This window comes from Engraulis encrasicolus, chromosome 10 (genome assembly GCF_034702125.1).
Source record: "Engraulis encrasicolus isolate BLACKSEA-1 chromosome 10, IST_EnEncr_1.0, whole genome shotgun sequence".
NCBI lineage: Eukaryota > Metazoa > Chordata > Actinopteri > Clupeiformes > Engraulidae > Engraulis > Engraulis encrasicolus.
In genome coordinates, this window is record NC_085866.1 from 50810033 (window position 1) to 50822532 (window position 12500).

Below are 12500 nucleotides of genomic sequence, written 5' to 3' on the forward strand. Positions count from 1 at the left end.
TGGTGACGATTGCTTATTTATTGATCAAGCACGCTTGCATAAACAAGTTAGGCTATTTACTGTACATCATTTACTGCAGATGTGATGTGCATGCTCAATTACCAATACACAAGAGTGATGTATAAGGCTCCTTGAATAGGCATATTGATTTATAAATGTTGTGCCGTGACAATGACTTAACAGTGACCTTGGGGATCAGTAGAACTTCAGAAAAAGTGCATGCAATGAATTGGACTATGAGTTTATACATTGTGCGTGAAAGAGTGAGTGTGGGTGAGTGTAGATTGGGTTGTGTGTGTGTACTGTACGTGTGAGTGTATGAGTGTGTGTATCTGGAATCAGTTATACATCGTGTGTGAGAGAGTGAGTGTGGGTGAGTGTGCATCTGCATTGAGATGTGTGTGAGAGTGTGTGTTAGTGTGTGTGTGCTTGGGAGAAGTTTATACTGTGTGTGAAAGAGTGAGTGTGCGTCTGGATTGGGATGTGTGTGTATGCATGAGTGCATGAGTGTGTGTGCTTGGAAGAAGCATGTTTACACATTGTGTGTGAAAGAGTGAGTGTGGGTGAGTGTGCCTCTGGATTCGGATGTGTGTGCATGAGTGACTGCATGAGTGTGTGTGCCTGGAAGAAGTAAGTTTACACATTGTGTGGGAGAGAGTGGGTGTGAGTGAGTGTGCGTCTGGATTGGGGTGTGTGTGTGAGTGTGTGTGTGTGCATGAGTGACTGCATGAGTGTGTGTGCCTGGAAGGCTGAAATCCCTGGCGGCTGCTGGCTCACATGTTGTGCAGCGTGGGAATGCTGAGCCCTCCGTATGATGTCAGAGGCGAGCGGAGTGGAGCGGAGCGCCTGACCCCGCCAGAGGGAACAGGCTCATTATAAGGGGGCCTGTTAGGGACAAAAACACTGGCCTACTCCACAATTACCACACACCATCCTTCCATCTATTTTAAAACCTGATTTACATCTGCGCTCACAATGAAAGTTCACAGCTGGCCAACACATACACACATTATAAGGGGCCTGTCATGTTGATATGAGCTACCTGTCAAGCTGTATCAAACTATTTCAAAGCACTACAGTAGCGCCGCAAAGGGTCAAGGTTTGGGCTATGGGCTTTTGGGCTTTTTCTTGCCTTTATTGGATAGGACCACTTGAGAAGAGAGAGAAAAGAAGTGGGTGCGACAGATGGGGAAGGATCAGCAAATGACTTTGGGTCGGAATCGAACCCTGGTCCCCAGAGCAGTGACATGGAACTTTAAGCACACTGAGCAGCGGCAACCCTGGGTTTGGGCCTATGTCAATCGCCTATTGGCGGCTCACCTCGACATACCAGCCCATCTCTACAGAACAGGCTGTCAGGCAGAAAATGCAGCTGGTCTGCTGTACAATTACCTCACACCATCTATCTGTCTATGTAAAGCCTGATTTCCATCTACGCTCAACATTGCACAGCTGACCAACACACGCGCACACACACACACACACACACACACACACACACACACACACACACACACACACACACACACACACACACACACACACACACACACACACACACACACACCACACACAATGGTCCTCAGTCTCCCAGATGTCACAACAGAGATGTCATGTAACAAGCTGCCACGGCAACCCATCTATTGTTTGTCTGTTGGGATTTCACTGGAGGATGTGATTGGATGGGTCGTTTTTATGTATTGGCTATGGAGGTCTTGGTGCATACTGCACACAACAATTTCATGACGGAGCATGGCATTGCAGAGAAATTTGCTGAGGCCCCGTTTGGGACGGACAACACAAGTGCTTGGCGGGTTTTTCTTTCCCTTCCGTGTCCAACTCCAAGCACAATGATACATTTTGTCGTAACATTAGCGATAGAGGTCCTGGGGAGGATACACAAGGTTTTTGTTTGAGTCTTGGCTTCTTGGCATTTTTTTCTTCTTCCCTCCATTCTGGTGTGGAGTTTCATAGTCATGGCTAAGTAGCTCAAGTGGAGACGAGGTCAGAGCACGTTTGACAAAGGAGCATTTCAGCTTCTCGTGTGAACGTCAACAACAGTAGGAACGCAGAGAATCAGCTCCTGTGGAGGGCTTCTGGGCCTACTTGAGGCTTCTAGTAAGAATTGTTGTGTTATGGTTGTTGTTGTTATGTGACTTCCCAAAATACCTTTTTTTTATTGCGACGTCAAAGAAGTCGGATGTCTTTTGACTTTACAGTGTGTTGTCTACAGGAAAGGGCAGTCTGCTTTCTGTAGGTCTACAGTGCTGTACATTCTTTTGATTGTGTCAGCAACTAGATCCTATCTGTAACTACCTTAGACAACATCTGATACCTCCAAACGTATGGTGGTCTCTGATCTTGTGTGTTCTGCATCGCCCCCACATCTCGGTACAAAGCAAAAAAATACCAGAATAGAATAACAATTTGTGCGTTTAAAACTCCCAATTCCAAATGTTAAACCATGGCATTTTAGTGGCAAAGGTTTTGCTGTGTAACAGCTATGAGACAATAGGAGACACATACCCTCAGTTACAGCTCACAACATCCGAAATGCAGTTGTCTCATTGCCAGACAATGCAATCAAGACAATGAGCAATTTCAATTGGGGAGAAAATTATACAGTAAGCTGCCTTACAGGCGGCACCATGGGGCTCTCGCTCTTTCACAAGGCACGCTGCTTACCCTGTAAGTGCCCTCCTTGTCTGAACAGTTCCATGGGATCTAGTAGTTGCCTGGCCGTGTCCATGCTTAAAGGCACACACTACACAGGGTTTATTCCTGGGCAAGTCCTTGGAATGACAAAACTTTAACAAGTGATGCTTTACTGCGACCATATTCCACAAACATTCCCCATAAACACCCTGTGGGGAGCGCAGAGAGGAGGTCAAGGCATATATAAATAGGCTCCCTGTGAGTCTCCCTCCGAGCACAGTGCAGTGCGAGGGCCAGGGATACGCATATTTAAAAACACTTCCAGACACTGGCATAAACACTTGCCAAGACGCAGGACAAACACTCAGTGGTGGTGGAAGTGGTGGCGAAGTATGCCAGGAAAACATGCATGCGAATAACAACGTGATACAAACACACACAGACAGAGACTCAAAAGCGCAACACGTATTCTGGCCATACAATAGAATAGGTAGTGCTATGTGGCTTGATGTGTGTTGATATGACTTGTTGGTTAATATGTTGTGTGTGTGTGCGTGCGTGCGTGCGTGCGTGCGTGCGTGCATGCGTGCGTGCGTGCGTGCGTGCCCGTGTACATTTATTTGTTTGTGCATGTGCGTGTTTTTGTGTGTGTCTCTGTGTGCGTATGTACTGTACAGTATACGTATATCATGTATTTGTGTGCATGTGTACGTGTGTGGTTGGTACAAGTGTGCACATTACATGTGTTTCAAGGGCAGGATGGAATGTGTTGTGAGGGGTGCGAAGGGGGAAGAGGAAAGCCACCCTCATCCTCTCTCTCTCTCTCTCTCTCTCTCTCTCTCTCTCTCTCTCTCTCTCTCTCTCTCCTTCTCCCAGCCCACACTATGCCACAGCACAGCACAGCCACCCCTAACAAAAGCCAAAAGCTCCAGATCCACCCAGGTCACAAAAACATACCATAAAAATCTGGTCAGAGAAACTATTTGCTTTCCTTTCGCCATCGCATAAAAGCCAAGCCCCATCCGGGGGCCATTTGTTGTTTTTTTCTGGAGGTTAGGAAATGTTTGGGGAGCGAAGCTGGAAGCTGGGAGCTGGAAGCTGGCAGTGTGAACTGGGCGAGGAAGGGTGATGGAAAGGGATGTGATTCAGCAGGTTATGAAACAACCACTTCAAAAAAAAGAAAAGGAGAAAAAAGACATGTACTTGTATGTTGTTATTCCCATGGATTGTACTTATCGTTCAAGCCCACACGTGCTTCGATATTTTCGTTTTGTGCTTTCTCACTCACTCGCTCATGCTCACGTTCCCGCCCCTGTACCCCCGAACCCCCTCTCCCACCCCTCCTCTCCTCTACCACAGCTGGACTTTATCAGTGTTTGGCTGGACTTTATTACACGATCATTCCTCACGCTGAAGCCACTCCACCCCCTTTTTTCAAGTCCTCCCTCCCTCCCTCATTTCCTTTTTAACTAATGCAGCTCAAACACAGACTAGCACATGCACATATGCACTCAGAAAAGCCAGACACACATACACACAGACACATGCACACACAAAGACATACACAAGGACACACACCCACACACACACTCTACACTCACACACACACACACACACACACACACACACACTACACTCTCTCTCTCTCACACACACACACACACACACACACACACACACACACACACACACACACACACACACACACACACACAAACACACACAAACACACACACACACACACACACACACACACACACACACACACACACACACACACACACACACACACACACACACACACCACTTCCTAATCAGCATCCTCTTCCCATCTATCCCCCTCCTCCCTATACCTCTCTCATCTTGCATCCATCGGCAAACCTCAGTAATCTATTGGTCCACAATTCTTTTCCTGTGTCTCTGATGCGGTTTTCCTGGAAGTGTCTTTACAGTATAGGGCTCGTTTCCGTGTGTACACAAATGCTTTGCCAGATTAGGGGGCTGTGATTAGGAACTGATGGCGTGATGACGAGATGCTGTTTGTTTATGCCCAGTTGATTAAAGTGGCGTCTTCATTGTGCTGCCTCAGTTCTCTCACACAGGGCCACTGACACCTTTGGCCAGGCCCGGGACAAAGGCCCACCCCCCGCCCCCCTTTGATTACATGCAATCTAATGAGGACCTAATTTTGAGCCACACACACCCTCACCTTCTCCCTTGGGCCCTTGACAACTAACCCCTTTGCCCTCCCCCTGTCGGCATCCCTAGTCTCACGTCTCAGATCTTTTACAGTTCTCTACTCGCTCTGGTCCCACTTGGGTGGTGGAGCTTTTTCTTACACACAGAGTCACAGACACAGAGTCACAGACACACCCACAGAAACAGACACAGACACAGACACAGACACAGACACACACACACACACACACACACACACACACACACACACACACACACACACACACACACACACACACACACACACACACACAGACATACATACATGCACGCCCGTACATAGACACATAACACAATCACACGCAGGCACACACAAAGAAACACACACACACACACAACATATCAGTAACTTCCCCGCCGTACTCTGTTACGATTTCCCACTGTTTTATTTTAAAAATCCATGTGTCTCTAGTGTAAAAACACCACAAGCTTGTTCTCCCTTCCCAGGCAAGGCAAGAGCTAGAGCAGGGGCTGAGATCATTCCCTATTCTCATCAGACTACCTACTACGGTACCGACCCCACCCCCCACTTTCCACTTTTCGCTCTTGAGTCCCTGTTTCCTGTTGGCTCCGCTCTGCACCCCTAAAGTCTTGTTTTTCTTAATTCTGCTATGGCGTGCTGCTATGGAGTGCTGCTATGGCGTGCTGCTCTGGCGCTCTCTCTCTCTCTCTCTCCTGTCGCCTCGCGCCTTAGACACTTACATCCTTCCTGCTATCCTGCCCATCCAACCACACACACACACACACACACACACACACACACACACACACACACACACACACACACACACATATATGTATATACACACACACACACACACACACACACACACACACACACACACACACACACACACACACACACACACACACAGTATTGTGTACTGTGGATCTATCTATGCTGCTTGACACCTTACTTTCCTCCGGGATTAACACAGACACACACACACACACACACTAGACATAGTCTGTGCACATACACAAATAATATATACAGTATACAAAGCCCCCCGACCACCACCACGGCCAGCCCCAACCCCAAACCCCACCCCCCCCCCCCCTCCCCTTCTCTCTCCCTGATCCCGCCAAGAGGCCTGCAGACAAATAAACGTCCAAGCTCCCACACTTTTAATCTACGCCGGAAATTCCATGGCGCTTAGCCGCTTTTCTCTCTCTCTCTCTCTCTCTCTCTCTCTCTCTCTCTCTCCCTCTATCTCTCTCTCTCTCTCTCTGTCTTTCTCTCTCTCCCTCTCTCTCTCTCTCTCTCTCTCTCTCTCTCTCTCTCTCTTTCTCCTTCAGCTCAGTTTTTCTGGCTTGCCATTTCTTTGGCAGGACTAAATGACTCTCCACGTTATTCTGGGATTTGGTCCCCTTCTTCACAAGTCTGGGTCCTCCATTCTCCCTTGGCCCAGGACACCTGACTCCTCCCCTGTCGGTTTCCCAGTAACATATGAGGAGTCTCTCCAGTCTGCTGAGGAGAGGAAATGGGGGGGGGGGTGTTGTGGGGTAGTAGAGTACAGTAACTTTATTGATACCAAAGGAAATTAAGGTGCCCAGCACAGCATACACAAAAAATCACAAATTGTAATATATATTGCACAACTGATTAAAAATATAGCACACACTTGCAGACATTCAGGTATTTATACGTACATTAATCACCCATCTGCATACAAACAACAATGACATGTGATCATAGAAAGTTGCACGAGAGTCACTCTGATGAGAAAGTGCGTGCCACTCTTCAGAAACACTTTTATGGGGCATACACGTTTGGAAAGTGGACTGAGAGGTGTGTTATGACAATAGGTTTGTAATATCCGTTGAATGTTGTAGAGTACAGCCAGTTTCTGGAGGTTAATGATGGACATTCAAAATGATCAGTCAGCCCAACATGAACCTTAAAAAGGCATGCTCTGGACTAATATTGAGAAGGCTCTGTATATAGTCTGCAACATACTAAAATGTACCTGCATGTCTCTGCTGTGTACCAGTGGTTTAAAGGGAGCCCACAAGGAGAGGGCAGAGGTCATGTTCTGTGATCTGCTTGTGTCCAGAACTGAACTGACTCTGACTGTCTGATGATGACTCGCTGCCCTCATGTAAGTCAAGGAAGCAGTGCAAGTCGCCTAGGCTACCTACTTACGCACTTACTCTGTTTCAGCACATGGTGTCACTGTTGCTTTTCCTGCCCGACTCTGCTGGCTGGCTGGCACCCCGAACTTCAGTAGCCTATGAAACCTCTTTGGTGTTCAGTTGAGGTTGCAATGCCTCAACATATCACCGGAATATGAAACTGTTTCATTTCGAATCACATGACTTGTGATTTCACGCGTTGTTTACACATAGTGAAAGTTGCTTGACGCTGTTGAGTTGAGCCTCATCAATTGTCAACTTTTTCTATTCTAGAAATTATTATGATGGACTTTGTTGTTAAAATCTTTTTTAAAAAATTTCAGATTCATCTGATAGAGTTTATGTTACTCATTTCAAACGCAGGCTTGACGATTTTGCGTAAAGATTGATGATGCTGTAGTAGACTAGGCTACGCTACCAAAAAATACGCGCATGGCCAACTTCTTGATTACAATCTTAATATCCACTGTATCATCATAGTTTACACCAATCATGTGTTCATCCTTTTCGCTCCCGTTCTCCTCGCATAACCAATAGCATAGTCCACTTCCAGTAAAGCATTCCTCAATCGCCCTTTCCTCAATGGCTCCACCCCATAGCCATGGAACTCACAGAACTAAAGAAAACAAGTCAATCGGTAGTGTGGCAACTACGCATGCAGAGCCTATGGGAATGTAGGAGAAGTCCGTAGCCAAGCATCTGCTCTAGGTGGCATCAATACTTTCACAATGAATAAGGTAGGATTTTGTTCGTGCGGTTCCATCAATCGTGCACATACCTTTCTATTTCAGCACACAGTTTAGTAGCTTAAATTAAGTTTTGGCCAACTTTAGGTAGTGGGAATGTAACTCTAATTGGTCTATCATATGTGATGAAATGAGTGTTGTGTGAGTTTGACCGTGTCTGCGTAGCATCCCTGAGCCCTGTTGCGCCATGCCACGCCATCGGAGGTGATGGATCAGTGACCGCAGCGAGGGAACTCTGTCGCATTAATAACTTTTAGGAGGCGAATGTCTTAGCATGTTACAAAGTGAGAGGCTCATGTTGTTATCCAAATTGTATATATGATCTGACTTACGTTTACTCAGTGTGTTTAAGCTTGGTATAACAGTATAGGGTTAGGGTCTCCACGTTTTCCATGTTCTGGAACAGTTAAAAGAAACACTGCGAATACGTCAGACATGGCGTAATATGTCCGACGTTTTTGAGGGTCGGGTGTTTTCGCGCTAGAGGGGCTTGCTTACATAACTTGCTCCAAATTAATTGCCAGAGTATTGTTACATCTTACGCACAGCTTATTTTACCTGGTGTGCGCCGCGAAAGCGCTCGAATCCTGATGCGTAGTCTGTATCATGGCAAGTGTAGCCCACAGTAGCTCAAGATGAAAGTAGCCTACAGTACTCTGTGCTGTCTCTTGATGTAATAGATTTATGGGTGCGCGCAACAAGCCCGTCCGCTCCCTCTCTAGCGCAGCAAAGTGTCCAAATTATCCACGGTTTAGAAATATCTTGATAAACATTGAAATCCTTTCCCTACGCGTTCGCAAATACCGTTAATTCACAAGAACATCTGTGTTGTGGACTTATTTGAAAAGGGGGCGGAGGACATCCCTAATTAAACCGATCTAGGCAATCTGTTTGTATGCGTACCAAATTAATTTCGTAAACTCAATGAAGTTCCACAATGTAGGACCAGTGAGGTGAATCGGCTTGCTTGGATGGGTCGTCTGGGGGATGTTGCACACTCCAGGAATGTGTCGCTCAGACACTGAGTGGCATTTTGAGAAGTTCCTGAGATGCCATGTTGTTTGCCAGGGGACTGTGTGTAAACATCAGGGACCTGTTGTTTGTTTGGCTCACATACTGCCCTGTGTGTGTGTGTGTGTGTGTGTGTGTGTGTGTGTGTGTGTGTGTGTGTGTGTGTGTGTGTGTGTGTGTGTGTGTGTGTGTGTGTGTGTGTGTGTACTGTACATACACCACTGGTTGTTAAGGCCTGACATTGCCAAAACAGTCAACACATACAATATGTTATTCATCTTTCTTGGAATGTAGCATTATATTGTGACAATTTGAATGCCTTTCAGGAGGACCACAGTCTAGACCACATTTGTGTATAGCTACATACATAGGGGCAGGGAAGCTGACAAGGGGGGACAAAGGGGTCAGTTGTCCCGGGCCCAGAGAGATGATGGGCCCATAATTGGGTACTCGTTACATTGAATGTATTGGGTGGGGGGCCCTTTCAGATGACTTTGTCCTAGGCCCAGCCAAAGCTGTCAGCGGCCCTGCATAGGTCTACTAGTCACTTACCAGAAGGATACACAGCCCCACAGTTTGCATGGAATGGAGGTTTCATGGAGGGGAGTTGGGAAGCAAAATATGGCCAAATCTGAAATGTTCACTTGATCATGCCCTAATGTTTTAATTACATTGTTGTGAATACTTAAGATGCATGCTAATACACACTATGGGGAATGGTAATGATACTTATTGGCAAAATCAATGTATTTACTCTGTGTTGTGATTGTGTGTGTGTGTGTGTGTGTACGTGCGTGCATGTGTTCATGGCGTGCGTGTGTGGGCGCATGTGTGTGTGTGTGTGTGTGTGTGTGTGTGTGTGTGTGTGTGTGTGTGTGTGTGTGCATTTCCTCACATGCTTGAGTGAGTTGGATGCAGCAGACTGATGCAGAGATGTCTGGTTTTCAAGGATTACAGGGGTTGCTTTAGCCATGTGTTTATATATTTTACCAAGAACGAGCAGAACTACATAAGAACTGATACATACACACAGCACACATACTGTATACAGCACATTTAGGATGCTATACATCCCCCACAGCGTTCAATAGGCTCTGTGCCCAGGCCTTTACATTATCACAACATTATTATCAAGACTACATCCGTTTGAGCTCTGAGCTACGCACATGTGCATTTTTCTACATGTTCATAGGATGTTCATCCAACTAATCTCCCCCAATCTCAAGGTTCCATGTCAACTCCATCATGTTTAGAACACAGAGGGGAAGCGCCTTTTATATTTGGCCGCTTGATAACATTGTTGGCTGTTTTCCTTGATAGTAGTAGCGCCGGGCCTGTGTGGAGGGAGGCACGTCTATTTTCTGCTTTGTGCGTCAAAGGTGAACTCCAGCACACAGTTTTAGGAAATAACAGTCAAATGTTAGCAGTTAGTGCGATGGCCACAACAAAGGAAAACTTGGGGGGGAGACTGGCGGAGATAGATACGTCTTTCCGTTTAGGAGATGTTTAGTTTCGTGAACAAAACAACGACCTCACAACACGAGGAGCTAAATCAGAAAAAAACGGAAGTGCTCTTTCAGTGTCAGCGACACCTGTGGTCCTATTACGTAAATTAAGTGTTTTAAAGTAACACTAAGTAGCTTTTATCTTTGGTCAACCTACAGCATGGAAACAGAATTGTTTTTTTTTCTTGTATCACATTAGATGGACAACCTAGTCCTACAAACCTAAGGAGTTATACTGTAGATCCTGGATTTTTGGCTAAGCAACTTAAGAAGTTACATTCACAACATGATATCTTTATCTTTTCAGGGGACCTAGTCAAGGTGGTAGGTGTTTCTTGTCAAGGTGGCCGCCTTAGCAATCAAGTGCTGGGGGAAACCCTGGATTATTATTTGCATCAGAAATGCAAGCCTGGAGTGGGATGTGGTAGTTCAATTATTATTTGCTGCAGTAATGCCATGGAGTGGGGACGTGTTGGGCAGTGCTGCAGCGACAGGAAGCACGTAATGGCGTAAAAGCTGACCTCACCGCTGGAACAGGCAGTGCAGTGTGTCGGCCCCGTGCTCTCTGTGTTCCACCCTTGAGACACAGGCCCACACACGCACACGCACACACACACACACACACACACACACACACACACACACACACACACACACACACACAAACACACACAAACACACACAAACACACACATTGCCTCACTGTGATGATGGGAGTGGGTCGGGTTGGCAGGAAGGACGTGTGTGAATGCGCATATACAGACACAGAGGCATAAGCACACACACATGCACGTGCATGTACACATACAGTACACACACTCACACACACAGACACATGCACACACACACACACACACATTCATGGTTCATGGTAACACACACACGCCTGTGTACACAGATCAATGCATGCATGTTCTGCACACACACACACACACACACACACACACACACACACACACACACACACACACACACACACACACACACACACACACACACACACACACATTGCTTGTCTACTAACTTTCTGGCATGGAACTGGCATAGTGCACCTAAGCATTTACATTTACCCATAATGCATTGCCTGTCATCATAATGAGGTAACAGTAGATGATATCACAGTAAATCTTAAAGCAGCAAAATATTTCCATCATTAGCCAGGTCTATAGCTTGCTAGAAGTATAATAGCATCCCCATACTTGACTGGTATAGCTCCTTAAAGGACCAGTTCAGTCAATTTCAACATGCAGTTATACTGCTCACACTACCCTGGACTTGTCAGTACCTGAGATTTTTTTTCGTCTTCTTCAGCTGTTTCCGAGATCCTGGTCATTGTAATGAGGGCAGCGCTTTGTTTACATTTCAAAAAACATTTTTATTTATTCCCAAAAACATCCAAAAGATTATAAAACATCAACAGACAACTAGCAAACAGCGGTACCTTTTGGGAAAATATTTGGAGTAGGCCTATGTTGTTGTTTTTTAGTAAGTAAAGTAAACAAACGCTGCCCCCATTAGAATTATTCATATCTCGGAAAGGGCTGATCCGAAAAATGCGGCATCACCGGGTACTGACAAGTCAAGGGTAGCGTGAGCAATACAACAGCATATTGAAATTGACTGAACTGGTCCTTTAATGCACCTTGTTCCACCACTGAAATGTTGTAATAGTCACTGAAACATATGTACAACCATAGGACTACACCATTATAATAGCTCATTTATAATAACAGAGGTTGTGTGTTATTGGCTTTATCTAACTTGTCATCTCTAATTCTTATGAATACATGCCTTAATTCACAGGAGATTATTAAAACATACATGACCCAGTGCACAGGTTTTTTTTAAGGTACACTGTGCAGGAAATGGTCAAAAAAGGTACTGCAACTATGCTGCTCATTGAAACTAGGCTGCCTATAGCCAAATTTGATCTTTACATGCAAGCTTACAAAGTATTAAACAAATATTTTCTAGTATGGTCCAAGTAGAGTCATTTTTGCAGCTAAAAATGGCTATTTTTGGAAATTCAAAATGGCGGACCATGGAGAAGATCCCCCTTTTCATGTATGAAAAGTGCAATTTTTCCAGGCATAATGAATATTTAGAATTTGATGGTGGTTGTAAGTATTCATGAAGAAGGTAACATTAGTGAATTGTCAGCATTAATTCTAGAAATAAACAAACTAAAAATCTCACACAGTGTCCCTTT

The 12500-nt window shown here is 45.5% G+C and overlaps 1 protein-coding gene across 6 annotated transcripts in view; it reads left to right on the forward strand.

The window, feature by feature from the left end:
- The window catches only part of tns2a (tensin 2a), a 66938-nt gene that overhangs the window by 1543 nt on the left and 52895 nt on the right, over nucleotides 1-12500 (forward strand). The window contains exon 1 of one of the 6 annotated variants that reach the window (XM_063209238.1): nucleotides 7449-7766. The exons of the other annotated variants lie outside the window; for them this stretch is intronic. Within the exon in view, the coding sequence (XP_063065308.1) occupies nucleotides 7758-7766 (9 nt within the window). The 5' untranslated portion in view covers nucleotides 7449-7757. Of the gene's footprint in view, nucleotides 1-7448; nucleotides 7767-12500 lie in introns of those variants that run through there. 6 annotated transcript variants of the gene reach the window in all.